The sequence below is a fragment of the Narcine bancroftii genome, chromosome 9 (genome assembly GCF_036971445.1).
Source record: "Narcine bancroftii isolate sNarBan1 chromosome 9, sNarBan1.hap1, whole genome shotgun sequence".
Lineage (NCBI taxonomy): Eukaryota > Metazoa > Chordata > Chondrichthyes > Torpediniformes > Narcinidae > Narcine > Narcine bancroftii.
The window spans coordinates 19,415,368-19,442,892 of record NC_091477.1 but is presented as its reverse complement, the minus strand read 5'-3'; the positions used below and the strand labels follow the sequence as shown (position 1 = coordinate 19,442,892).

Sequence of the window (27,525 nt, the reverse complement as noted above, 5' to 3'; positions counted from 1 at the left end):
GATGTTAATGATCTTGAACTTGAAGTTGCTTGGAGCCTGAAATCAGGAAAATGCAGGAGAATACTTTGAAACAATCCCAGCAGATTGGAATGGAGGAAGGATAATACTGTTGTTTAGAAAACAGAAAAAAATATATGAAGAACTGTTAGTCTGCCACCAGTGTTGGCAAATTACTGGATTCCACACCCAGCAAGAATATGTAGCATGCAGCAGGTGATTGCAAATTATGGCCAAAAGCACACAAAATAGAGAAAGTAGCTGGTAATATTCATGTCGCGCAGAAGCAAAAAGAAAGCTATTGGAATATCGAGTTGGCAACTTAGTAGTCAGCTGAAGGGTTTGAAATGTGGTGCTCTGTTCTGTGTTATGCTTCCTACTAAATACACTGGGCAGGTTGGTACCTGAACAAGAAATGCCTACATGTAACTTATCTCAACGGAACTGGTCCATTAAGATGTGTACATCTCGACCACCCCCCCCCCCCCACCCCCAGTCCAGCTATGTTTGTGGGGATCTCAGGAAAAGGCAAGGCTAAGAGACTGAACCCCTCCCTATCAGAAAGCTCCCACTGTTCTCATTCTCAGAGTTATCTCGGTGAAACATGGGATGACAGGATTAAAGCCAAGCAAAATAAGTTGGTTGTTGGAGGTCTGAGAGCATCGTGCAATCTTTTGGATAGTTCAAACTCATCTTTTTGGCTATGTCTTGCCTTTGGAACTAGATGTGCTAAGAAAAGGGAGCAAGGCAGAATCTGCACAAATACTCTTGCACTTTAATCCAAGTCACATACAAGTCCTAAGATGATGGGAGAACATCAAAGCAGCAGGTAAGGAAACACAAAACTGCAGCCATGAATATGTATACAGGTGGCCAAAGGCATAGACCTGTTTCTCAGGTGACGTGGCGAACTCTAATAGGATTCTATTTCTTTCCTTTCTTTTTTCTACCCATTTTTGGAAATAGCTGCAGAATGTGATGACTCTGCCAGCCTTTGAATGACACACACAAAATATATTTTCATTGCATCTCAGTCATGACAACAATAAATAATTACAGATATAAATTTATTAGTCTCTGAATAGAGATTTAATAACCAAGCTAGCAAATAAAACTAATAAAATCAACCTGATTAATTTTGGTAAAAAGTGTCACTTAACTGAACATCACTAATGTATACATTCATAATTTTCAATCAATATGCAATAAATCCAGGAAAATCAATCATATCTTGTTCTAGAAGGAAGTTCCAAACATATCTGACTGTGTATTCCAGAGTTATTGCTTCAGTGAATGATTACCAGCTAATGTATACAATTATCATCTGCCCTTCACCATCTGCTTGTCCAACACCCTCAATCAACTGTTTAACCACCTGCCAAACTTCATACTCCCTTAACCATCTGACCCTCCGAGCTCTTTTTTTCTGGCTCCTTGTTCAACAGTCCTAACACTGCTGAGATAATTCTCTGTCACCTTCATCCCCTGCCCACCTCTCCCACATTAAGTAAATAAAGCTTAACTAATCTAAATTCCCTGCACCCTGCAAAGATATCTTGCATGTCCTGAGTTTGGGAAACTCTGTTCGCGAGAACCACTGATGTTCTTCAAAAGGCATCTAAATACTAGCTTGTAATTTACTCCATGATGAGCAAGTGCTTCTTAATCATCAATTTTTATTGTCAAGTCATTATTTTCAAATGATAATTCAATTGGGGATTTGTTTCTCAACTTTTACTTTTTTTTTCCTGTTCAAAAGTATCTTAACTTGCTGTTCTTGTTTTTATATTTCTCCAGGTATTTTACCTATTGATCTGTTCCCCATTTTGTTTCAGCAATGAGAATTGGGATTTCAACTCAACAAGTTACTGAGATAACTCAGTAGCAAACAATATCAACAGAAATTGTTTGGCTTGTTATAACATTACTCTCTCAAAAGAAAAACTATAGTGACAGTATCATTTGTATGGGTCAATTTTCACATCAGTTGGTCACATTAAGATGGCAATATTCTCCAGTGGGGATTGGGATCCTTACTATCTTTCATATCAGTTGAAAAGTTAAGTGCTCAAATCTCCCACTTTCAGAAGAAGGCTATTGTTAATAGACTAACTAGCATCTTGGAAACATGACTTTTATGTTGAAGTATATGCAGTGCATTCCCTGAATAATCCCAAAAGAGTTTAGGGTTGATGAGTTGCAGCTATAGTAACTTGCTCATTGTTTTTGTGGGGCCCACAGGAGCAAAAACTAATCTTCCAGATCCCACCGAATCAATTAGAGATGCTACTGCTCTAGGATTCTTTGGGTTTGTGATTGTGTCAATTTGTGCAGAGACCCTGATGGAGATTGGGACAGGGTGATATTGGAAGACCTCATCCCATCTAGTTGCATCAGGTTAGCTCAGGCCCATCAAATGTGTCAATTAATATCAATAGTTAATGAGCTTGTAAACCAGGCCCTTGGCCAACCTGTCCAGGCCAACCAAATGGTTATCCTGTCCTGTCCCATTTGCCTGTGCTTGCCCATATCCCTCTGGACCTGTCCTATCCATGCACCTGTCGATGTGTATTCTAAATGCTCACTTTACACTGGCTTGTGGCAGCTCATTCCATGTACCCAAATATCCTCTCTGTGAAAACATTGGATCTTTTTGAAAGAATCCAACTTCTAAGCTGGAGGCATCTGAACAGTAGGCATATTCCTTAGATTAATTGTGTTAATATCAAATTCATCTGATTACGTATACCTGCCAAAGTTATGAGAAAGCTTCTATTGTAAAATTGTGAAAGAAATATAAATTATGCAGTAAAAAAAATCTGCTGCTGCACCTCAGTGATCAAGCAGCATCTGCAGTAAGACAGAGATGATCAATGTTTCAGGTTATCAAAACTATAATTACGCAGAAATCTGTTGAGTTGCTTAGATTCGTGGGCCCTGAGTATTTTAGTTGCCTTTTGACATTCATTGTAAGAGATTACAATGAGATTTGGTTTTGCTGCAGGCCAGTTGCTGGTTTAATTTTTCTCCCTTTTTCGACAGTGTTCAAGTTTCTTTTCTTAGAAATACAAAAGTGATTTTTGTGCACACCTCGACACCTGAATCTGTAATCACATAAAAAAAAGTTAAAAAAAAAAAATGAACTTCATCTGAAACTTTCTCAACACAGTACATGAATGGATATGGTCATATAGATTGATTGTTATTATTTTATCAGCATCAACAAATAAAGACTCCATGATAACAAAGAATTCCATTCACCAATATGGTGCATCTCAGAGATGGAGAAGGAAACTTTTTTAATGGGTCATCAGAAAAATCAATATTAGCTCATTAGGTAGAAAGTGCAAGTGAGTGTTGACTACTTATTGTTGATATTTAAAATACTGGAGGTGGAAAAAACTTCTGCTTGATCATGTGGGAAAGCAGGATCAGGAATTTGCATGATGGAACATTCAGGACTGCATCAAGCCAGAATTAACAACCTGGAGGCTGTAGATGAGTACACTGGAAGAAGTGGACTGGAATTGTATTGCTGCATGATGGAGGTAGTGCACTGCCAAGTTTCTCCAGGATTCAAGGAAGAAAATGTGTGTGAAATTGATTAAGGGAACTTTCCTGAACACAGAGAAATAAGAAAAAATATATATCGTTATTACAACTTACCTCTTGATATTTTGCATCTGTTCAATTGTGTCTGGGAGAGGATGATTAAATGTTTCAGGCAGTAACAACACTAGAATTCCTGATAATGCTACAAAACTTCCTAATAGTATATAAGGCAAATTCTCATGATAAAATCCTGTGGGGGGAAAAAAAACACTTTTCTGGTAAGATAATATTCTCAGCATCAATATGGAGCATTGCACATTCCACACCTCACAACTTATTGTTCCTAAATACCTTTACTCAAGGTATGTTAGAATATCCATTTCAACACTCCCCAGAATTCTGCAATTCACCAACCAATATGCATCACCTCACACTTTAATGGAGTTAAATTCCATTTTTTATTCCTTTGCCCAAGGTCCCAATTGATCTAAATCCTGTTGTAACTGTTCACAACTTTCTTCACTGACAACTCCATCATCTGGTGTCATCTGCAAACTTAGTCTCAACTTTTCTACATTTTTGCAGAGCAAAAAGCTAGGCTTTGTCAATACACTGAAGTAACATGAATGAATGAACTGCAACTAACAAGCTATTTTCTGTAGCCCTAGCAGAGCTTCTGAACTAGAAAGGGAATGGAGAAAATTGTTGAGACTGAATGACTATTGCCAGTTTCACATTATTACAGAAAAACAGTGTTCAGAAAAACAGTAGTTCAAGTGGTTCAAACCTACAAACATATTGATTAATTAAAAGAGCTCTTGTTAATCCATGGTCCTTCATGATTGTTTAAAGTGTTGACAATTCAAACAGTTCACTCTCATTTCTGTAAATATTCACCATAAAAATGCTTTCACAAAATCCCCCAATTCTTGATCTCAAAAAAGTAGAAATAAGATAAGTTAATAGAAGGAATGATTTTAAGCTGCATATTATTTTAGTAATTTTGATCTCTATTTTGGGTGGCACAGTTGGTGTAGCAGTTGGTGCAATGCCTTTACAGAACCAGTGATTGGGACTGGGGTTTGAATGTTCTCCCTGTGTCTGTGTGGGAGTTCTCTGGCTGGGTGGGGGGGGGGGAGTGGGGGGGTTGTTCCAGTTTCCTACCACTGCTTGAAACATACTAGGGGTGTAGGTTAATTGGGTTTAAATTGGGAGGCATGGAATGGTAGGACAGAAGAGCCTGTTACCATGCTGTATGTCTAAACTATTTTTTAATTAAAAATTTAATTTGCACAAGAAGATTGGGTTTTGAAACTAGTTGTGGGTTCTGGGACACTACCAGAAAAAAAATCAGAAAATAGTTTTGTTTCCTCTACGTACATACAGTCAATTATCTTACCAAGGTAAAATATATAAGGTGAGACAATACTGCCAAGCCTGCTGGCCATTGAACTCATTCCCACGCCTGTGTTTCGTACTGCTGTTGGATACAGTTCAGCGGTGTAGACATAAATCATGGCATAGCCACACGTGATGGCAAGTTTTCCAGTCATCACCAGCACAGTGACAAGTCCTGAAATAGCTGAATAAACCAAAAGTAATCATAAACTTGGTGGATTTATTTTTTGTGCTTGTCTATGTCTCATGTATACAGTATGTTTCCAATTATCCAAAAACTACTTAACTGAAATTCTCAGTTATCGGAAATTTTGAAATCTAAAAATAATTTCTTAAATTTATGCATTTACTGTATATTTTGGCATATGTTGACCAGCATACAAGTTGACCCTCCTCCCCCCACGCCCCCCTTTTCAGCCTCATTTTAAGGGTTTTATCAGGCATACAGGTCAACCCCATTTTTTGGCTGCCTGCTGACCAGCGTACAAGTCGACCCCCAAAGCTTGCGATGCTTGTGATGGGTGTTGGTTGGAGGTGAGTGCTATCATGGAGGGTCCATCGACACAATGCAGCAGGCGATGAAAATATGAAGTGAGCTTTAAGTTGAAAGTGTTAGAAATGGCCAAGAAAACCAACAACAGCTGTTGCAAGAAAATATAATGAGCATGAGGAGATGATAAGAGATTAGAGGAAGGAAGAAGAGACTGTAAGAAAAATACCAAAAAGGCAAAGTTCTGTGAGAAAAAGAATCACTCGTTGGCCAGAGCTGGAAAATCACATTGCAGAATGGGTACGTGAACAGAGGTAAGATTACTAGATGGTCACCTGAAAATAAGAACATTTGCAATGAAGTGGGCCAAGTCAAACCCAGACCTCAGTGACGATTTTGAGGTTACGGTAGCCTGGTGCAATCATTTCATGAAAAGAAAAAATCTGGTATTATGCCAAAAAAATTGCACAGAATCTACCAAAAGATTTTGGTCATAAAGTTGTAAGTTTTCACCAGTTTATTATGCGTAACTGGCAGAAATTGCAGTTTGCATTGGCAAATAATCATAAACATGGATGAAATCCCCATGAATTTCAAAACGATAGGTAATAGAACAGTGGAATGGAAAGGTGTTAAAATTGTGCAACCAGAAGTACCAGCCACGAAAGGACTAGGTTTACTGTGGTGTTATCACACTTGGACAACGGGTCAAAGTTAAGACGCATGGTGATCTTCAAATGCAAACTTAAACCAAAAATGAAATTCCCTGCAAGTATTTTTGTACATTTTCATGAAAAAAAATGAATGGATGAAAATGGTATAAAATTTATGGAGAAACAATGTGTAGAACACCACAATCAAAGTAAATGCAATGGCATGTCAAAGATGACAGATATCCATGAATGCTGCTGGCAAGGAAATCAATACAAAATGAAGAGTTGTGTTTTCTTACTGTAGTGGTGTCACTTTTCTCTAATTAGTCAATTATGAACAATATGAAAGGTCTTTTTAAATTCTACTTGTTCAGTGCAATCTTAATTCAATAGTTGGCATACTCTTATTTGTTTGAATGAGTGCAGTTCCAACTTTATTCAAATAGCCCTATGCCATCCAGAACAAAGTTTTGATTGACATCCCATCCACTGTTACAAAGATTCTCACCTTTCACCTTCATACACTTGTCTGGTGTACACCATATCTAAAAAACCACTGCAGTTCCTCAGTAAGACCACTGTGACAACAAGCTTAACTGCATCTCCACTTCCATTTTATAAGACAAGATCAGAAGACCCATGGGAACACCATCACTTCAAAACCAGAAACTATCCTAACCTGGAAATATATCATTGTCCCTTTAAACCATTGAGTTGATTGATCGAGGTAGAGGATGTCACACTGACAATGTCAAATGTAGGATGGGATCACAAAGTCATCAAGAATCAGGAAGAACTTATTCATCCATCTTGATGAGAGAAGACAACAAGGAGAAACACAAGAGTATCAGATGTAGCTGCACTAATCACATTTTCAGTTCATTAAAATAAAAAAGTGTTGACCTTTTAAAAGATACAAAGGCTGTGGAAAAGATCTGCACAATATTCAATCTTTAAGAAACTGTTTCAGAGATTTTATTCACAGCATTCTCTCAATAGATTAATAAGCTTTAAACACATTATTAACTCATAACATGAGTTATCCAGTTTCCTTCTCACAATGGTAACAAACACCATTTTCTTCATCTAAAGGAAAGATTCCTGGAATCAGAAGAACTTTGGAAAATCATAGTTAAGGTATTGGCTGAGTACTGAAAAACTGTTCTGAACAGCTGAACAATCTATTCACAGATATCTTCAACATATCACTTTGGAAGGTGGTGGTACCCACCTGTTTTAAGCAGCCCTCAATCAAAACCTGTACCCAAGAAAAATGTGTAACCTGTCTAAATGACTGCTACTCACATTCATTGTAATGGATTGTTTTGAAGCACATCAACTCCTGTTTGAGCAGTGATATGGGTCCATTCCAATATACCTACAGCAGCAACAGGTCAAGTACAAATGCCATCTCACTGGCTCCACACAAAACCATGGAATACTTGGACAGCAGGAACACATTTATCAGGATGCTTTTTACCAACAGCAATTCAGCATTCAACACAATCAATCCCTTAAAACTGATCATAAAACTGATATCCAATGTGTAACTGGATCCTTAATTTCCTCACCACAAGATTAGGATTGGTAAGAATACCTCCTCCATAAACTTCCATCAGTACTGGAGTGCCCAGGTTGCGTTCTTAGCTCCCTACTCTACTCTCTTTAAACTTCTGTGTGGTGTAATGGGTTGCATAAAAGGGGGCATTCAGAAAGGCAATTGAAAATTTGGCTGAATAGTGTATTAACAATAAACTCACACAACATCACCAACACCAATAAGCTGATTGTGGTCATTAGGAGGGGAAAACCAGAGGTCATCCTGTGATCATTGGGAAATCAGAATTGGAAAAGGTGAGCAAATTTAAATTATTGGGTGTCACTATTTCAGAAGATTTTTCATGGATCCACATACAAATGCCTACATGAAGAAAGCACATCAATGCTTCTACTTTCTCTGGAGTTTGTGGAAATTTGGTATGACATTGAAAATCTTGGCAAACTTCAGATGTGCAGTGGAAAATGTGTTGACCAGCTGCATCACAGCCTGGTATGGGGGCACGGATACCTCTGAGCGGAAACCCATGCTACAGATGGTGAACACACAGGCTGAACTCTCAACATCATTGAGGAAATCAACACAGAACACTGCAATAAGAGATCAACAGCAATCATCAAGGATCCCCACCATCTAAGAAATGCTCTGATGTCACTCTGCCATCAGAAAAGAGTTATAAGTGCCACAAGTCTTGTACCAGGAATATTTGCTACCCCTCCACCATCAGGAACCTAAACAATAAGCTCATAAAAGGCTCATTTAAAGGGGGTGTGGCAAGAGGGATAGAGGGAAAATGTGCAGTTCCACCTTTCCCCAGTTAGACTTATAAATACCCTATTTTAAAACTTGTAAAAGTTGTTAAAAATAGAATTTACAGACTTTGGAATAGTGGAGGATTGAAATGGCTACAAACATGAAAAAATCAAAAACTCAGCTATGGAAGAAATTACCCAATAAAAGTGTTGAAGAATTGAGGTCTACCTACCAAGTTGAAGCCACGGAGTCATCGACTGGAGTTCCCAAGCCTCAAAGGACCCCTGAGCAGCTGAGTATTACACCAACGCCAATCGCGCATCTGTAAGATGGCGTCAGTTCTGTGATGAGCTTGATCAGCCCTGACTCGCGCCCCTGTGAGCCCGAGCGTGTGGGTGCATCAGCTGAACGAGGACAGGCGCGCAAGCCCACGGTAATGCCTGTTGGTCTAGGAGTGTGCAGTGTAGCGTCGGAGGACGCAACTGCATAGTCAGTGACTCATTATGAGTTTGGGATTTACTGGAGGTGTGGGGTGTGGGCTGATGAGGTCAGCATGCTGTCGACGGGTATCCAGACCTGCAGCCGCACTGGAAGAGGAACCATTGTGTCAGAAGAGGAGGAGAGCCCAGCACTATTGGAATCAACACAGGAAGAATATATGGGCACTAGGACCAGAGAAGGTAGGCCTTAAGGAGCAGTGATGGAACCTGCACTGGATTCTGTGTTTACAATATTGGAAGGGATTGCTCATCAAATGGAAAACATGTAAATGCAGATGTCTACTCAGATAAATCAAGGACTTATGGAAGTTAAAACTAAAATGAACAATATGTGTGAAGAGATGACCTCTATGAAGAAAGATATGACTGTAGTTAAAAGTGATGTTAGTAGATGTATAAAAACAGTGGACACTGTACAGGATAATTTTTCAAAAGTTGAAGAAGCTTTTTTTGAATGTAAGAACCAAGTGGATCATAATAGAGAAAAAATGGAAAAAGTGGAGGATTCTTTCATGGATTGGAGGATTCAGAAGAAGGAATTACTGAAGAAGATTGACTCGTTAGAGAAATCAAGGTCGAAGAAATAATGTAAAAATAGTAGGTCTCTCAGAAGATATGGAAGGTTCAGATCGGGTAAGGTTTTTTAAGAAATGGGTACTGGGCAAGGAATTTTTTTCCGGATGGTCTAGAGTTGGATCGAGCACATAGAGCACTGAGAAAAAAACATTTCCAGGTCAACCACCAAGGGCAGTTTTGAAATATCAAGATAGAGAAATGATACTACGAGTTGCAGTGCAGAAGGCATAGCAAAATCAGACTCCAATGATGGTTCAAAATAACAGAGTGTTCTTCTATGCAGATCTGAGTCAAGAAAATATTAGAAGGCGCTAAGAATTTAATTCAGCTAAAGAGGTGTTGTGGTGAAAGGGTTACAAGTTTGCCTTTTGTTACCCGACTGTACTTAAACTTTTTATGGGAATTTTCAGTCTCAATTTTTTGAAAATGATCACGATGCATTAATTTTTGCTAATTAGTTACCAGATTTGCGAGGAAATGGTCGGTCGCCATTATCATCACCTAAAAGGAGAGTAAATGGAAAGAATGGAAAGAAGGTTGAATTGACACAAAGTTTTCTTGATGTTGAAGACCCAATCATTGGGATTGGAATCCTTGTGTTCAACATGTCTGTATAATTACTTTGTGAAAGTCTGATTGGAGGTGGGGGGTGGATGACACTGAGACTTGATAGTTGTCTGCCACTAGTGGGTTTTCCACACCCAGATTTTTAGGGAGTTACTACTATTTAGTAGTTTACTGAGGGGAAGTTTATATACATTTTTTTATTTTTGTGGTATTTTTATATGGGGGGGATTAGAATATTTAGGGAAATAGAAAGGGGAGTATATTTTATAGTAGAATTTTTACTGAAATGTCTAACTTGAACTTTGCAACTTTTAATGTCCAGGGATTGACAAGTATTGGCTTATATAAAAAAAATGAAAGTTGATATTGCTTTTTTGCAAGAGACACATTTCACTGAAAAAGAACATATGAAATTGAAGAGAGATTGGGTTGGTCATGTATTTTCTTCTTCCTTCAATTCCAAGGTGAGAGGTGTAGCAATCTTAATTCATAAGAAATTACCATTTGAATTAGAATCCTTTGAAGAATGCAGGGAGGGTTTTGAGGTTGAATTGTAAAATTTTTGCTGAATCATTGACTTTGTTAAATATCTACACACCTAATGTGGATGATGAAAGATTTACGTCGAAGGATTTTTTCTTGTTATATCAGGCCAAGGAAAATAATTTTAACTGTGTTTTAGATCCTTTGTTGGATAGGTCTCTGAAAAGTATAAGGAAATCAAAAACAGCAATACAATTAGGGGCCTTGATGAAAGATTTGAATTTAATTGATATTTGGAGGAGAGTAAATTCTACAGAGAAAGATTTCTCCTTTAATTCATTTAGTCATGATTCATTTTCTAGAATAGATTTTTTTTGGTATTGACAGATTTACAAGGTAGAGTTCTTCAAGCCGAATATAAAAGCTGGGTCCGGAAGTGGTGCAATTGTCTTATAGATGGAGGCTTAATACAATGCTATTGAAGAAACCAGATTTTGTTACTTTTTTTAAGGAACAGAATGCTTTATTTCTGGCTGAGAATATTAATACAGTAAGTAGTACTTTTGTATTATGGGACACTTTGAAAGCATAATTGCATGGGCAAATTATTAGTTATACTACGAAAGTTAAAAAACAATATATGGCAGAAAGTTCAACATTGGAGAAACAAATTACTGAGTTGGATAAGGAATTTCAGAAAAATGTTACAGAAGATAAAAAAGCAACTTGAGCAAAATTGAAAAAACGTTATAATACACTGCAAACCTATCAGTATGAACATTTAATTAGTCGATCTAAGCAACGCTATTATGATTTAGGTGAGAAGGCTCAAAAAGTGTTAGCATGGCAATTAAAAACAGAACAGAAATTGCAAATTATTAATGCTGTTAAAAAGAATTCAATAGTTACCTATAAACCTCAGGAAATTAATGACCAGTTTTACTAATTTTATCAACAATTATATACTTCTGAGGGAAAGCAGGAAGCTGGTTCTATTGATTCTTATTTATCTAAATTAAATGTACCTGTTTTAGAAGAGGAGGTGTTTAGGGAATTAAAAGCTCCATTTACAGATTTTGAGATTAAAGAAGCTATACAAGATATGCCGAATTGGAAGTCACCGGGGGATGATGGATTTTCAGCTGAATTTTATAAAGTATTTTATGAAGATTTATTCTCAGTATTTGGAGATGTTCAACAGCAAACAACTGAGGATCAGTTATTGCTAGAGTCTTGTTCGAGTGCTATAATTACTGTGATTTTAAAGAAAGATAGGGATCCATTGAAAATATCTTAGTATAGGCCTATTTCTTTAGTAAATGTAGATTATAAAATTATGGCGAAAGTATTAGCAAATAGACTTGCTAAATATTTACCTCAGCTGATACATATAGATCAAACAGGTTTTATTAAGAATAGAAATGTGTCTGATAACATTCTTAGATTGATCACATTGGTCAATGCATCTAGACACTGGATGCAGAAAAGGCTTTTGATAGGGTTGAATTAAATTTTTTATTTAAGGTGTTAGAGAAATTTAATTTTGGCACTTATTTTATTTGTTGGGTTAAAGCTTTATATAAAAACCCAATTGCTAGGATGGTGACAAATGGTCAAATTTCTTTACAATTTAAATTATCGCGGTCGACTTGGCAAGGTTGTCCATTATCACCAGCCTTGTTTGCATCGGCTATTGAACCGTTAGCTCAGACAATACAACAGAATGATAAGATTAAAGGGGTGAGAATTGCAGATAATGAATATGAGATTAATTTATTTGCGGATGATGTGTTAGTCTATTTGACAGAACCGGAGCAGTCTTTGAAATACTTGCAAGATTGCTTGCTGAAATTTGGGGAGTTATCTGGATATAAGGTAAATTGGTATAAGAGTGAAATATTACCAGTTGGGGAAGAAGATTATTCAGAATATAAAAATATTATAAAATTGAAATGGTCGGATTAAATTAAATAATTGAGAGTAGCAGTAAATGCAGATTACCAATCGTTATATAAATTAAATTATGTTCATTTATTAAAAAGGATTAAAATAGATTTTATTAAATGGAAAGATCTTCCATTAATGTTAATTGGTTGAGTAAATTGTATTAAAATGAATATTTTTCCTTGAATCCAATATTTGTTTCAGTCGATACCTTGTTTACTTTCAAAGAGTTTTTTGCAGGATTTGACTAGCACGGTATGGGAATTTTTATGGAAGGGGAAATTAGCACAAGTAACTTTACATAAACTTACATGGAAATATGCATTGGGTGGTCTTCAATTACCTCATATTCAAAATTATTATGAAGCAGCTCAGTTGAAATTTGTTAGTAGATTGATGGATATGGACCAACCTCCGAGTTGGGCGAAGGTGGAAATGGCTTGTATTTCTGAAGTTGAGGTACATCAGTTCATATTTAAATGGAATATGAATTTATTACGGGAATGTAATATGCTGGTATTAAAGCACCTGTTAAAGTTATGGAGTAAAAGAAATATGGTTTTAGGGTTGAAGGGTAAACTATCAATTCAAACTCCATTATTCCATAATCAACTTATTCCCTTTTCAATGTTTAATAATCATTTAAAGAGATAGAATTCTAAGGGTATAAAGATAGTCAGGATTGCTTTGAAGAAGGACAGTTTCTTTCCATTACTCAATTGAGGGAGAAATTTGATATATCTGTAAATTCTTTATTTGTGTACTATCAACTCAGAGCTTTGATAAAAGAGAATTATGGTAAAGAGATGAATTTACTTATGTTGACAAAATTAGAGTCTTTGATTTCCTCTAGACCAAAGAAAGGTTATATTTCAGATATGTATCAACTGTTACAAGATAGCATGGATAAACTGGAATGAGAGAAATGTAGGCTTAAATGGGAAAGTGATTTAACTTATATTTTTCCTGAAGACAATTGGGAGGTTATGTGCCACGACAGTGTAACTAAATTGAAGAATGTAAGATATGGAATGGTTAATTATAATTTTTTACATCAGTTATATTTGACTCCAGAGAAATTGATAAAATATGGGTTTAGTAATTCAGACTCTTGTTTTCGAAGTGGACTATGTACTGGAACTTTTTTTACATGTTGTTTGGTCTTGTGTTAAAGTACAACCATTTTGGGAAGGAATTAGATTGGTCTTGGAAAAATTATTTAAGATTAAACTTCCATTAGACTGATCGAATTTTTTTGGGTTATATGGTTTCTTTGAAGGGATTGGGGTTGGATAAATTTCAAATTGCATTTGTACGTTTAGCATTATCTGCAGCATGAAAATGTGTTGCGAGTACTTGGAAAGATAATGTGGAGATTAACATAGTACGATGGCATAATGAATTAAGAGCTTGTATTCCGTTGGAAAAAATTACATGTAACTTGCATGATAATTATTCTTTCTTTGTTAATATGTGGTCTTCTTATTTGAACTATATGAATTTGAAAATACTTTGAAATATTCTATATATTCTGTTTTGTTTTTGTATTTGGCTCTCCTTAAGGGAGCTTGCTGAAGGGTTGGGAGGATGGGGAGGGATTTTTTATGTATCTAAAAATTTCTTGCTGTTATTTGATTGTATTTTGTTTTTAAAAAATCTTTTAAATAAAATTTGAAAAAAAGGACTCATTTAAAGACTCTTATTTTCTACATAATTTATTACTGAATATTTATTTTTTTTTGTATTTGCACAGTTTGTTTATGTTTCTTTCTTTCTTTACATTTCTTTCTTTGTACACATATTTCTTGTCAAGTACCATTTACAGTTACCAATAAGTGAAAATTTTGCCTGGCACACAGGATGTCATATACAGTATGTGTTCTGACAATAAATCTGAACTTTGAAATTTGAACTAATACTCTCACAATCTTTTCCTGGGAATTTTTCTTTCCACCAAGTTTTTCTCTGTATTCTCCACCCAGCATCTCATCAGCACAACATGCCTAAGATCATTGCAGTTGTGAGATTTAATGGAACTATACAGTAGGATGTTAAAATTCTTTCTGGGTTAGATTAACCATTTGCTTGTGTAAACCTTGAAATTCTGGTTGGAAAAGTTGAACAAAAATCAGATTACAATTATAATTATTTTAGAAGGACTTTAAAAATAATGTACCTGAAGGGATGAACTGGATGAGTAAAAGGACAGCTCCAGCAAGAAGAAGTGTGCCTGTAAGGGTGAATCTGCGTGATAACCTCCGAAGAAAAAGCCAGGATGCTATGTAGCCAGGAATTTCAATGGCAGCAGAGAAGAAACAATTCAAATAGTCGTTGCCATGAAGATTGGGAGTGTTCAACGACAGGCCATAGTATCCAATATTAATAATCATCCTGCAACAAGTGATAAAACTCCTCTTAAAGAATGGTCTAAAACTTACTTTCTTTCTTCAATCTGTTGAGTTCCATTTTGACATTACAACTGTCATTTTCCACCGGGAGGCAAATACAAATCTGGTTCACATATTATTGGCAAATATTAGAAAGTGTACACAAGTGGGGCAGCGTGGATGACGTAACAATTAGCACAACACCTTTATAGCGGCAACAATTGGGACTGGGGTTCAAATCCCACGCTGTCTGGAAGGAGTTTGTACATTCTCCCCATGTCTGCGTGGGCTTTCCCTGGGGGGGCTCTGGTTTTTTCTCACTTTTTGAAATATCCCCGGAGCCTAGGTTAAATGGGTGTAAATTGAGCAGCATGGACTCATAGGACGAAATGGCTGTTTCCATGTTGCAAGTCTAATGCTTAAAAATAAGTCCCCAAGACAGCCAGTTAACCTTTCAGAAATGACCAGATTTCACTGAGAAACAGCAGCATTTCCACTGGAATTTATTGCAAAATCAAAATCATTTATAATTATGCACAACTCTATTGCACTCTTATCCTTCTCCTGCCTGATGTAGTTGAGTGTACTGGCTACCACATAGCCATTGGGAGACTTTGCAAAAGTATGTGGTGTGAAATGCACCATTTACTTGCACCAAGTATAATGATGTAAATTGAAATTCTCTCATTCAGCCCTATTCCAAGGATTCAACAGCTCTATCCTAATGCTGGTGACTCCTTACAGGCTTTAAATAGCCTGTTAAAAGGGCCAATGGTGTTGTAAGAAAAATCCTGCAACCACAGAGGACTGTTCCCATGATAGTGGTGCCTGTGCTTAGCAGCAGCCATGAGGGGTTGCAGGCTCCGGAAGCAGCAGGACACCAACAAAGGGAAGGAAACACCACGGGAGAAGGAGAAGCAGAGGAGAGGACCCCACTGGAAGGGAACCACTGTGACAGACCAGTGAGTGCCTCAATATCTGTGGGCAAGAAAAGCTTCCAAAGGCCCTTGGTCGCTGAAGTGTTCCTTATCGTGTCAGATGTTTGGATCTGGAGCTCAATTGCTGATGAATCGAACAGGAGTCTGTGCTGCTGCAGAGGCTGCAAGAATCCATGGACAATCTAGACACTGATGGGACTCTCTTTTTGCTTCTCTTTCTCTTGTACTTTATGGGGCACCAGGGGACATGAATGGTAACACTTTGACTGCCTAATGGCAGGCTGAAGGCAATTTTGTGTAAGATTACGTGTTCTGCACTATTACATGACAATAAAGGAATCTGGATTAAAATGATGAAGCCTGAGATAATTTAATATGTAAGAATTATTGATATTTGTTTAAGTAGCTAGGTATGGGATTGGAAATAGATTAAAAAGGCATAAATAATTCTGGTTCTGTACTCAAATCCAAAAACTCTATTGACTTCAAGGTAACTGAAAGATGGAGGCTGAATATGATAGATTTTTTGAGTTATATAGAAGGATCACAAATGAACAATAATTTAGTATAGGCAGGATCAGAGAAGATTGGAAGATGCACGAATCTTTGAAGGTGAAACAAATAGGATGACAGAGCAGTTAATAAAGCATAAAAGAACTTGGACTTCATAAATAGAAGTATAAAAGTAGAATTTTGACCTGCTGAGTTTCCCCAGCACTTCTGTGTATTAAACTACAATCACATTATCTGTAGAATTTCATGTTTAACTTCAGATATATGGGCGGTCTTTTCTTTTGTCATCCATATGAAAATCAATAGTCAGTGAAGTAGAGGCACTTCCAATTAAGGAAACAGCACCATGTGGTAAATCCATGATCAAAACTGCTGTTGGTGTTCCGTGGGGTGACCAATTTGTCTGCATTTATTTTCGATAGGCTGTGACGATATCTAAGGCAATGATTACCAATGTGACATTGGTAAATAACAAAAGGTACTGATTCATAATGATTGGCAAAAGAACTAGCAGCAAGATAATGAAGATGAGCAATTTAATACAATGTATGATTATGATCTGCAGAAATATGGGTAAAAATTATGCAGGGGACATAAAGGGCCATTGTAGATGTCATGGAACAAGTGGCCTCCTACCGCACAGATTCAAAGAAATACTCACCACAAAAGAATACTGATAATTGTGATGACTCGAATGTTACAAGTTTTTACCAAATTAATAATTGGGTTATGAGACTTTGTACTTTTAGCCTTCATATCTTCAATCTAGAATTGTAAAAAGAAATACAGTAGATTAATAGAAATTATTATTATGATCTTTCACTGTAAGTTCAAATTGGCATCAATGATCATGAAAACTTTGTAACATACAGCACAGTTCCCTTTGGCCACATGTTCATGCTAAACATAATGTCCAAAGCAAAGCAAAATTCCGCTGCTTGCCCATGATGGATATCCACCCATTCCCTTTGTATTCATGTGTGTATTCAGAAGCCTCTTAAATGCTACTGTTGGATCTCCTTCCACCACTCCTTCTGGCAGTCTGTTTCAGGCGCACACAGCTCTGTGTAAAAATCTGCCCTGCATTTCTCCCTTAAACTTCCTTCCCTTTATCCTAAATCATGTCCTCTCGAATGTGACATCTTCACCATGCGGAAAATATTCTGATTGTCCACTGTATCCATGTCGTTCACGATTTTATGAACTTTTATCACATCATCCCTCATCCATTGATGCACTACAAAATATAATCTCTCTCCATAAATCATGCCCTCTAAGCCAGGCAACATCCTGGTAATCTCTTCTGTACCCTCTCTCACTTCTCCAAATCCTTGTGATCAAGTGCAGCCTAAACAGTGACCTGTCCATTTGAGGCAAGGACGTCATGTTATTCTTTGCCACCTTATCATGACCACTCTCCAGGGGTTAAGGACCTCAACCCCCAGATACCTCTGCAGATTTATTATACACATTCCTCTTATATTTGACTTCTAAAGGTGCAACACCTCACATTTATATGGAACATAGAAAACATAAAAATCCATCTGCTATTTCTCTGCCCACATCTGTAACTGATTCATATCATTTTCTATCCATTGATAGCTATCTACACAGTGCCCAACACCACCAATTTTTGGCTCATCTACTAACTCACGAACCACCCACCTACTTTTCATCCGAATCATCAATATATATCACAAATTACAGAGATCCCAACGTGTACCTCGAGCCAGAGTGTTACCCTTCTTCCACAACCAGCTGTCATCTCTGGGCCAGCTAATTTTACATCCAATTATTGATTCACCATGGATTGTCAGTATGTGTACATTCTGGACCAGCCTACCAGGAGAAACTTTATAATCTTTCCTATATAAACAATGTCATGTGAATCTTGATCTACCATGAGCTAAGATTTGCAGGGCAGATCATTGACATAACTGGGCTGTAATGTGCATACATCTGATCCCTGTTCTGCTGCAAAACTCAGCACTTTGCATTCTGCCCTTTAGCTTTATAAAACCAGAGGACATAGGTTTCAGGTAGTAATCGAGAATGTACCACCTGAAGGGGTGATGAAGGAGGAGGCTGTCATAATATTTAAGAAACGTGTACAAATGCAATTGAATTGGCAAGGCATGGAAGGAAAATGGGCAAGTGCTGGAACATGGGATCAGCGTTAATGGCTACTTGATCCATCAGCAAATATATTGTAGACTGTTGTTAGGGAACTGTGAACTATGAGAAAGATGAAAAAGGATGCAAAGATGATTTAGATAAGTTTAGACATCAATGCATCTTCCTGAAATAGCAATGTCAGTTAATAAATTGACTATGTATGAAAACTTCGTTAAACAGGAAAATCTACAGATGTTTGTATTGTCGGGTCAGACACGAAAGTGCTGGCGAAGCTCAGTAGCTTTTCCACTCTGTGTCTGTTCACTGATGTACAGGAAGCCACAATGGGAGCACTGGATGCAGATGACCCCTGCAGATGGCCATTTCAAGAAGAAGTGTTAATCAACATAAATTCATGTGAGTGGAAAGTCTGTTTGCACCCTTCAGATGCTGAAAATATCCTAATTATTTTTAGAATCTTACATTTATTCAAGTTAATACTGCATCCACCATTTCCCAAATTGTCCAAATCATATTTGCATCCTCTTTTCATTTTATCATAGCTCACATTCCCTAACCAGATTTATATTGCCTTCAAACTTGGAGATGTTATCAACGAGTCATGTTGCACAGAAACATACCCTCTGATTTTACAATGTTATAAATCTTTGATATGAAGAAGTTTCTTACATTCCAACTATGACTGTCAAAGGCCAACATACTCAGCTTATCCAGTGTCTCACCCCAACTAGAATGTTCCATTTCTAGCAACATTGTGATACCTTCTCCATTGTCTTCCTATAACATGGTGAAGGAAATCCACACAATATTCAGCCTGATATAGAAAGTTCTACCATTGCCTCACAGATCTTGCATTCTATACCTGAGTTTATAAAAGCATGTAACCACAGATGCTGGAATCTAGAGCAAAATGAAACTTCTGAAGGAATGCAGATAATCATGCAGAATTAGTGGAAACACAGGAACTGTCAATTATGTTTTTACACAGCCACTGTGTAAGTGGAAATTTTTGCAAAATTCATGCAACGTGAGCTGTGTAAAAAGTTTGGAACGGAAATGAGTTTCCCATTCTTAAATTTTTCCTGTGGCACCCCTAGACATTTTTCTAGACTGCCTGCAGCCTAAGCTGAACTGCAGGCAGTCTGCAACAATGCATTAATGAATAGCACATATTTGCAAGTCCCATCCCTTTATTTACCACACATCCGGTATTCAGTGTAAAACCATGTAAAGGAACAAAGATTTCAAGTTTTGGTCATTCATATGTAAACGACCACTCTGGAACGTATGAAAAAAATAATTTTGAACGGGAAAAAAAAGCCGTAAATTCTACGTAAAAAACATAAATGTTTGAGGTTAAGGCTCTGCAAAAGGTCATGCCTTTTTAAACATGCTATTTACCTCTGCTGCCATCTCTAGGACGCTTGGTGTTTTCCATTTAGCTCCCTTTTCTAACACACAGACATGCATTTCCAGAACCTTGACCTTCAATTTTTTTTTCATGAATAATATAGTTTGCTCCCATATATTTCCTAGAGAAAATTTAACTAATGTAATGGGCATTGTGGAAATGCACTGCAGGTATATTTTAAGGATTGAAGAGAGAGAAGATCAAACTATAATCAATCCTGCAAAGGGCAAATCATATATGAACCTGTGTTTGGATATTTGTTGTTCCAATTGATAAGTATAGACCGATTCTTTCTGGAACCATACTTGTGCTTTTGGTTCTGGGTGAAAGTGGAATGAAATAAACAACAGAGTTCCAGTGTTTACATACAATGATGGAACAAGACTCTCACAAAATAAAGGGATAAAAGAGGTATCACAAAAAGGTGATCTATATGAATATTGAATGACTTCATAAATATGAACAAAAATATTCCAGGCGATACCTCAAGATCACTGAAAAGGACATCTGGGGCCATGACACCATTTTTCTTTGCAATATATCGGAATATTTCTTCAGCCTCCTTTGACCTTCCATTTAACATCAGCCAGCGTGGAGATTCAGGAATAAACCTGAAATTAATAGGAATTGGATGCTTAATTGACAAATAATGCAAATTGGATTAATATTTAAATATTCTTTGCTGGCACATGACAAAATATAATTTTATTTAAATTTTGGAGTGGATTCAGAAATGCCAGTGGCAGGAGAGTGCATGAAAAATTATTTAATACCCTAACAGGCTTATTGGGAAAAAAAAACCCTGGGCAACTGTGCCACTTGTAAAGAGCTACCATTTCTAATCAGTACCTTACTCTATGAGGCATATTGCACAGGGGATCCAGAGTGAAAAAGCAAACAGGACATGTGTTTAACCCAGAAATGTGTACCTGGGTGAGTGGAAAGCAGAGGCACAGCGCTGCTCCAAATGGTTCAACTGCCCAGTCCTAGTGCTGGCTGCTGTATATAGGCTTTAAACAGCCTGTTTTTAAACTCTTATCCTGCACCCACAAGTCAGTGTCCAGGATGGCAGGGCCAGTGCTAAGCAGCGGCTACAAGGGGTTGCAGACTCCAGGGAATAGCACAGGGCACCAGAAACAGGGAGAACATCCCCATTGAGAAGAAGCAGGATGGTGACCATGTCAGTGGACCAACAAGGGACCCAGCGGCAGAGGGACCCACACAGGCTACGAGCAACTTGCGGTCAGGAGATCTGGACACTCTGCAGATTGCTGATGACCGGCTCATGGGATTCGAAATGGTGCTGAGGGCAAGAAGTGCATCTGAAGGGCCTGATCGTATTGGAAGTTTGGATCTGGTGCTTGGGTTACCGACAGATTGAACAGAAACCTGTGTGGCTGCAGAGGATGTGGGAGTGCTGAAAGCAAATCCATGGACACTCAATGACTCTGAAGGGATTCTCCTTTCCTTCTCTTTCTCTTGCACTGTAAGGGGCGCTGGGCGACACTTGGTCTGCCTGACGGAAGGCAGAAGGCAATTTTGTGTAATGTTACATGTTCTGTACTATAACATGATAACAAAGGAATCTTAAATAGCCTGTGCAAAATAAAATCTAGATATTGGTTTCCATTCATAAAATGAATTGCAGTTCTTTCCACTAAGTGATGCATAAAGATAATCATTTGGATTTTCCTCACAAGCACATATTTTCCTTTGTGACATGACAATAAGTAGAATTTCTGAATTTTTGAACATTAATTCATGGAAATGAACATTTTAAGGTTCTTTACAAAAAATATATTCTATCAGATGCCTGAACAAACCTCACATAAATAAAGTAATTTTGCACTTTCTCTGTTCTCTCTCTCTAACTGTGCTCTTCATTGTTTTATTTGCTGTACTTCTTCTTTGGCTTGGCTTCGTGGATGAAGATTTATGGAGGGGTATGCCCACGTCTGCTGCAGGCTCATTGGTGACTGACAAGTCCGATGCGGGACAGGCAGGCATGGTTTCAGCGGTTGCAAGGGAAAATTGGTGGGTTGGTGTTGGGTGTTGGGTTTTTCCTCCTTTGTCTTTTGTCAGTGAGGTGGGCTCTTCTTCAAAGGAGGTTGCTGCCCACCGAACTGTGAGGCGCCAAGATGCACGGTTGGAGGTGCCAAGATGCATGGTTGGAGGCGATATCAGCCCATTGGCGGTGGTCAATGTGGCAGGCACCAAGAGATTTCTTTAAGCAGTCCTTGTACCTCTTCTTTGGTGCACCTCTGTCTCGGTGGCCAGTGGAGAGCTCACCTTATAACATGATCTTGGGAAGGCGATGGTCCTCCATTTTGGACATGTGACCCACCCAGCGCAATTGGGTCTTCAGCAGCATGGATTCGATGCTTGCGGACTCTGCCAGCTCGAGTACTTCGATGTTGGTGATGAAGTCATTCCAATGAATGTTGAGGATGGAACGGAGACAGCGCTGATGGAAGCGTTCTAGGAGCCGTAGGTGATGCCGGTAGAGGACCCATGATTCGGAGCCGAACAGGAGTGTGGATATGACAACGGCTCTGTACACGCTGATCTTTGTGTGTTTCTTCAGGTGGTTGTTTTTCCAGACTCTTTTGTGTTGTCTTCCAAAGGCGCTATTTGCCTTGGCGAGTCTGTTGTCTATCTCTTTGTCGATCCTTGCATCAGATGAAATGGTGCACCCGAGGTAGGTAAACTGGTTGACTGTACTAATGCACATAAAATTAACCTTTACCTATTACCTTGTTACAAATGACAATAAACTTGAACATGATATTACATCCCGTCACCACAAAGGCACACAGCATATCTTGTTATTAACAAAACTAGAAAACAACCATCTCCAATCATGTCAGTGTTAGAAACAGTAAACCAACTCCAATCCAAAGCTTCTCTCCACCTCCAAATAATCAACTGAACTCTGCAGCAATAGATTAAGAAAATAAACTTTAGTGTAAAGAAGAGATAAGACACTTTTCAAATTCAAGTTTATCTTCATCCAAATGCACAAGTATAACCCAACGAAACAACATTCCCTGGTCCTTGCTTAGAAAATATACAAACACACAACCAGACATAACACACATGCAGACAAATGATACATATGCAGTACATAGTGCATAAAAGTAAATAAATATTGTTTCATTAATAATAAAATCTCAGAGTGTTAGTATGAGGAGTTCATTCAGTTGTTCAGCAGTCTCACTGCCTGTGGGAAGAAGCTGTACCTCAGCCTGATAGTTCTAGCTCTGATACTCCTACATCTTGTTCCTGATGGGAGTAGCTGAAAGATGGTGTTCAGAGTGATATGGGTCCTCAGTGATTTTGTGCATCCTCTTCAAACAATTATCCCAGAATATCACATCAATGGGGAGCAGGGAGACTCCAGTGATCCTCTCTGCTGCTCTTATGGTCCTGTGAATTGACATCAGATGCAATGCTCTGGAGCAACTGTGTAATACTTTGATACAACCAGTCAGGACATCCTCAATAGAGCTCCTAAAGAAAATTGACATGATGATGGTGAGTAGCCTTGCCTGCCTCAGTCTTCTCACCAAGTGCAGTCATTGTTGCATCTTCCTGACAAGTAAGGGGATGTGGTGTGTCCAGAATGGGTCACTTGTTAAGTGTATTCCAAGGAACTCAGGGTGTACTGGAGGTGGGTTGACCCAGGTTCTCATGAAGTCCACAATAATCTCCTTTGTCGTCTATGTTTGGGCTCAACCTCAGTCAGTGGCCATGAGGGGTTCCAGATTCCAGGGAACAGTGCAGGGTCAATGCTAGAACAAATGTTAGAGGGGGGCATTAGGGTGTAAGAGGGGAGCTTGTTCAGCAGTGGGTGGGGGTGGGGGTGGCGGTCTCGTAGCCAGGACCTATCTGTCCACAGAGAAGTGGAATTTCAGATGAAAATGGAAATAATGAAGGAGATCCATGAATGCAGCCATGGCAGGGTCTAAATGACATAACCTGCTACAAAACTAAATCCAGCAGCAGTAGGACACTGCAAAGCTTCACTCTCAGAGGAACTCAGTGCCTTCTATGCTTGATTTGACCAGCAACAGCAAAGAACCATCACTCTGCACCCCCATCTCCACTGATGATCACATCCTGTTTGTATCCGAGCATTACGTCTATGTTGCCTTCAGGGGACTGAATCTGAGGAAAGCATCTGTTTTAGATGGAGTAGCTGGCTGAGAATTAAAAAAATCTGTGCTGACAATTTGCCAATATATTCTTGAATAGTTTTAACATCTCACTCTGGCAGGGCGTGGTATTCACCTGTTTCAAACAGCCATTAATCGTACCGGTTGGTGCCCAAGAAGAGTGTAGTAATCTGCCTTCATTAGTATCGAGTAATTAGTAGCCCTTACATCAACAGTGATGAAGTGTTTTGAAAGGCTGGCAATTAAGCTTATCAGCTCCTGTGAGTGGCAACATGGATACATCCCAGTTCACCTAACATAGCAACAGGTCTATGGTGGATCCCATCTCATTGGCTCTACACAAAGCCCGAGAACACCTGGACAGCAAAAATGCATTCATTAGAATACTCTTTATCAACTACAGTTTGGCATTTAACACCATAATCCTCGCAAAACTGATCAGCAAACTCCAAGACCTGGGAGTTATCTCCCCACTATATAATTGGATGATGGATTTCCTCACCTCCAGATCACAATCAGTGAAGATTGGTAAGAACTTCTCCTCCACAATCTCCATCAGTACCAGAGGTCCACAGAGTTGTGTCCTCAGCCCTCTGCTCGACTCAATTTACATCTACAATGGTGTGGCTCGATACAAAAACAACACCATCTACAAATTTGCTGACGATACATGGTAGTGGGTTGTGTAAAAGATCCAGCATACAGGATGAAGATTGAAAACTTGGCTTAATGGTGCACCAACAACAACTCAATGTCACCAAAACTAAGGTGTTGATTGTTGACTTCAGGAAAGAAAATCCAGTGACCATTGGGAATCAGAGGTGGAGAGCGTGAGCAAATTTAAGTTCTTAGCAGTCACTATCTCGGAGGATCTTTCCTGGTCCAATGGCATCATAATGAAACCACATCACCAGTTCAGGAGTTTGAGGAGGTTTGATATTTCCTACAGATGTGTGGTGGAAAGTGTGATGACCGGCTGCTTCATGGTCTGATATGGAAACACGAATACCCCTGAGCCTTCTAAAAGGTAAAGTACACAGCCCAGGACATCACAGACAAAACCCTCCCCACTACTGAGTACATCTACAGGGAACACTGCCATCAGAGAGAAGCAGTAATCATCAAAGACCCTCAACACCCAGCATATGCTCTATTCTCGCTGCTCCCATCAGGAAAAATTTATACATGACCCACACCAGCACGTTCAGGAACAGCTGGTACCGCTCCACCATCAGGCTCCTCAACAACAGACTCAATCAGAGACTATTACTTCTGCACTTTATATTATTTTTGTTCTCTCTGTATTACACTGTCAGTTTGTTTACATTTCTTTGTTTGTTTACATGTTTTATGCTGTGTTCCGTTTATTTTTTGCACTACCAATTAGGGTAATTCTGCCCCATTCACAGGAAAAGGGAATTGTAAGTGATGTCATATATACACTCTGACAATAAATCTGACAATCTTGCATGATCAATATCCAATTCAACAATTTCAGGTATCTCACTTTCCTCATTTATATTCTAACTGACCAGTTTTGTTGTTGATGATCTCCATCTATGACATTAATCCTGCTGCAATCTCTCCACTCTCACTGCCTGATCTGTTGGGTATTTCCTGCATTCTCCTTTTGATCAGAGTTTCAACAATAGCTCCGATCTTAATTACACGGTTTCAAAAATCCATTGGCTTTCTCTAATTTTCTTTATTAATCTTTACTTTCTCTAAATGGCTTCATTAATCTGTAAGCCAAATGACTCCATGAAACTTTGGATCAGACAAGACACCCTGGTATCATCCCATCCTTTTTTCAAATGAAGTCGTACCTTGTTTTCCATCCAGTAGTTTCTGATTTTCACATTTACTCCTAAGTGTCAGTGTTATGCTGCAGCATATATATTCCACTCTAGACTTGGGTACTCCCAGCTCCAAATGAGACAGAAACAGAAACTCAGCCAGAGGTCATCAAATTAAACTGATTGACATGAGGTTGACTGACATCAAGGTTGGAGTACTGGTTTAGCAACAATTTTTGCTCTGCAATAAAATTGGCAACATATGTACATTCAGAGCTCCTACAATGTAAAATATCACTTTGTAAGTTTATTAACAAGAATTTTACATTTGTCTATTGAGATTAAAAGAATAACAAAAAAAATCATAAACTCAACTAACTAAATTAACAATTTGAGTTAGGAGTCAGGGTTAGAAAAAATTCCCTGAACCTTGTTAAAGGTCTTTATCAGGTGTGGTGACAATTACATTACAATGATACCTGTTTTATAAAATTATCCCATGGAATGTATTAAAGAACTAATGAGATACAACTGAGGCATAATTTGCACTTATAGCAATAAATCTGTCTCAGTGATATTGCCGTATCCTCCCCATGGTCCCTGATGAGTTTGCATCCAGAATTTTTTTTCTTATTAAACATATTCAGCAACATGGTCTCCACAGAACTCCATGGTAATTAATTCCACAGGTTCATTATTCTCTGAGTGAAGATATCTCTCTTGATCCATGTCCTAAATATTTTGCCCTGTAAAATCACTTCACCTAGAAGAGTGATTAGAACATGATAGAGTGTTTCATTAATATGGAATGGAAAACAGTTAAGACTAGGAGTCCTGAATGTGAACACAAGAAAATGTTAAATTGTGAGCAGTGAGCTGTCAATAATTGTTGTGCCACATTGTCACACTAGTGACATAAATTATGAAAGATGAGATCCTTCAAGTATATTAGCAGTTAGGACATAAATTGAAAGGGAGACCCCAAAAATGGTAATCTAAGGATTATTTCCATTGCCAATTTCCATTAAAAGTAATAAAAAGATTCAGCAGATGTCAGGGAGAGATATTTTGGGGGAAAATGTGACTAGAGAAGATGGAACTAACTAGATGGGTTGTGCATCAGCAGGCCTGGAATTATATTTGTTCATGCTTTCATACAAGGTTTAAATCAGAATACCAGAGTGAAAGGACTAAGTGCGTGTTATGAGCCCAAAGGGCCCCAAAACTCAGCAGCAATAGACATTCACCAAGACAAATGGTTACTTAAAAATGAAAACAGAATCACACTTTAACTCATCACCATTAACTTAACTAACCCAACTTAACCCCCTTCTAATTCTAAGCGCACGTGTATGTGATGCGTGTGTTAGTTCAGAAAAGTTCTTTGATTCACAGTCTAATCTCACTTCTCATTCATTCAAATTTACTGGTTGTAGACAATTCCTATACTGTGCACAGAATTTAACATTCATGAAGTTCACCAGCCTTTGGTACTTGAAAGATAAATGGTAAATGCTCAGAAAGGTTCTTGTCGGTTTTCAGAGAGAGATTTGTTGTTCCTGGACACAAACTGATCCCTTTTAATCATTCATGTCAGTGTCTTGCTGTAGAAACTTGCCCCATCAGGGTTTTCCAGATAATAACCTCTTTTCTTTCAGGTCACCAGAGAGTTCCTTTTTGTTTCCCTTATTTCAAGTG

General features: G+C 38.2%; 1 protein-coding gene across 1 annotated transcript in view; it reads right to left on the bottom strand.

Annotated features, from left to right (window-relative positions):
* Window positions 1–1,133: 1,133 nt before the first annotated feature.
* LOC138742841 (organic cation/carnitine transporter 2-like) overlaps window positions 1,134–27,525 on the bottom strand; it is a 48,665-nt gene continuing 22,273 nt past the window's right edge. Inside the window, exons 5-10 of the mRNA XM_069897764.1 lie at window positions 20,341–20,467; window positions 16,971–17,074; window positions 14,648–14,862; window positions 4,949–5,131; window positions 3,664–3,799; window positions 1,134–3,101 (exon numbers count right to left, since the gene is read on the bottom strand). Coding sequence (XP_069753865.1) covers window positions 2,975–3,101; window positions 3,664–3,799; window positions 4,949–5,131; window positions 14,648–14,862; window positions 16,971–17,074; window positions 20,341–20,467 — 892 coding nt within the window. The 3' untranslated portion in view covers window positions 1,134–2,974. The remainder of the gene's footprint in view (window positions 3,102–3,663; window positions 3,800–4,948; window positions 5,132–14,647; window positions 14,863–16,970; window positions 17,075–20,340; window positions 20,468–27,525) is intronic.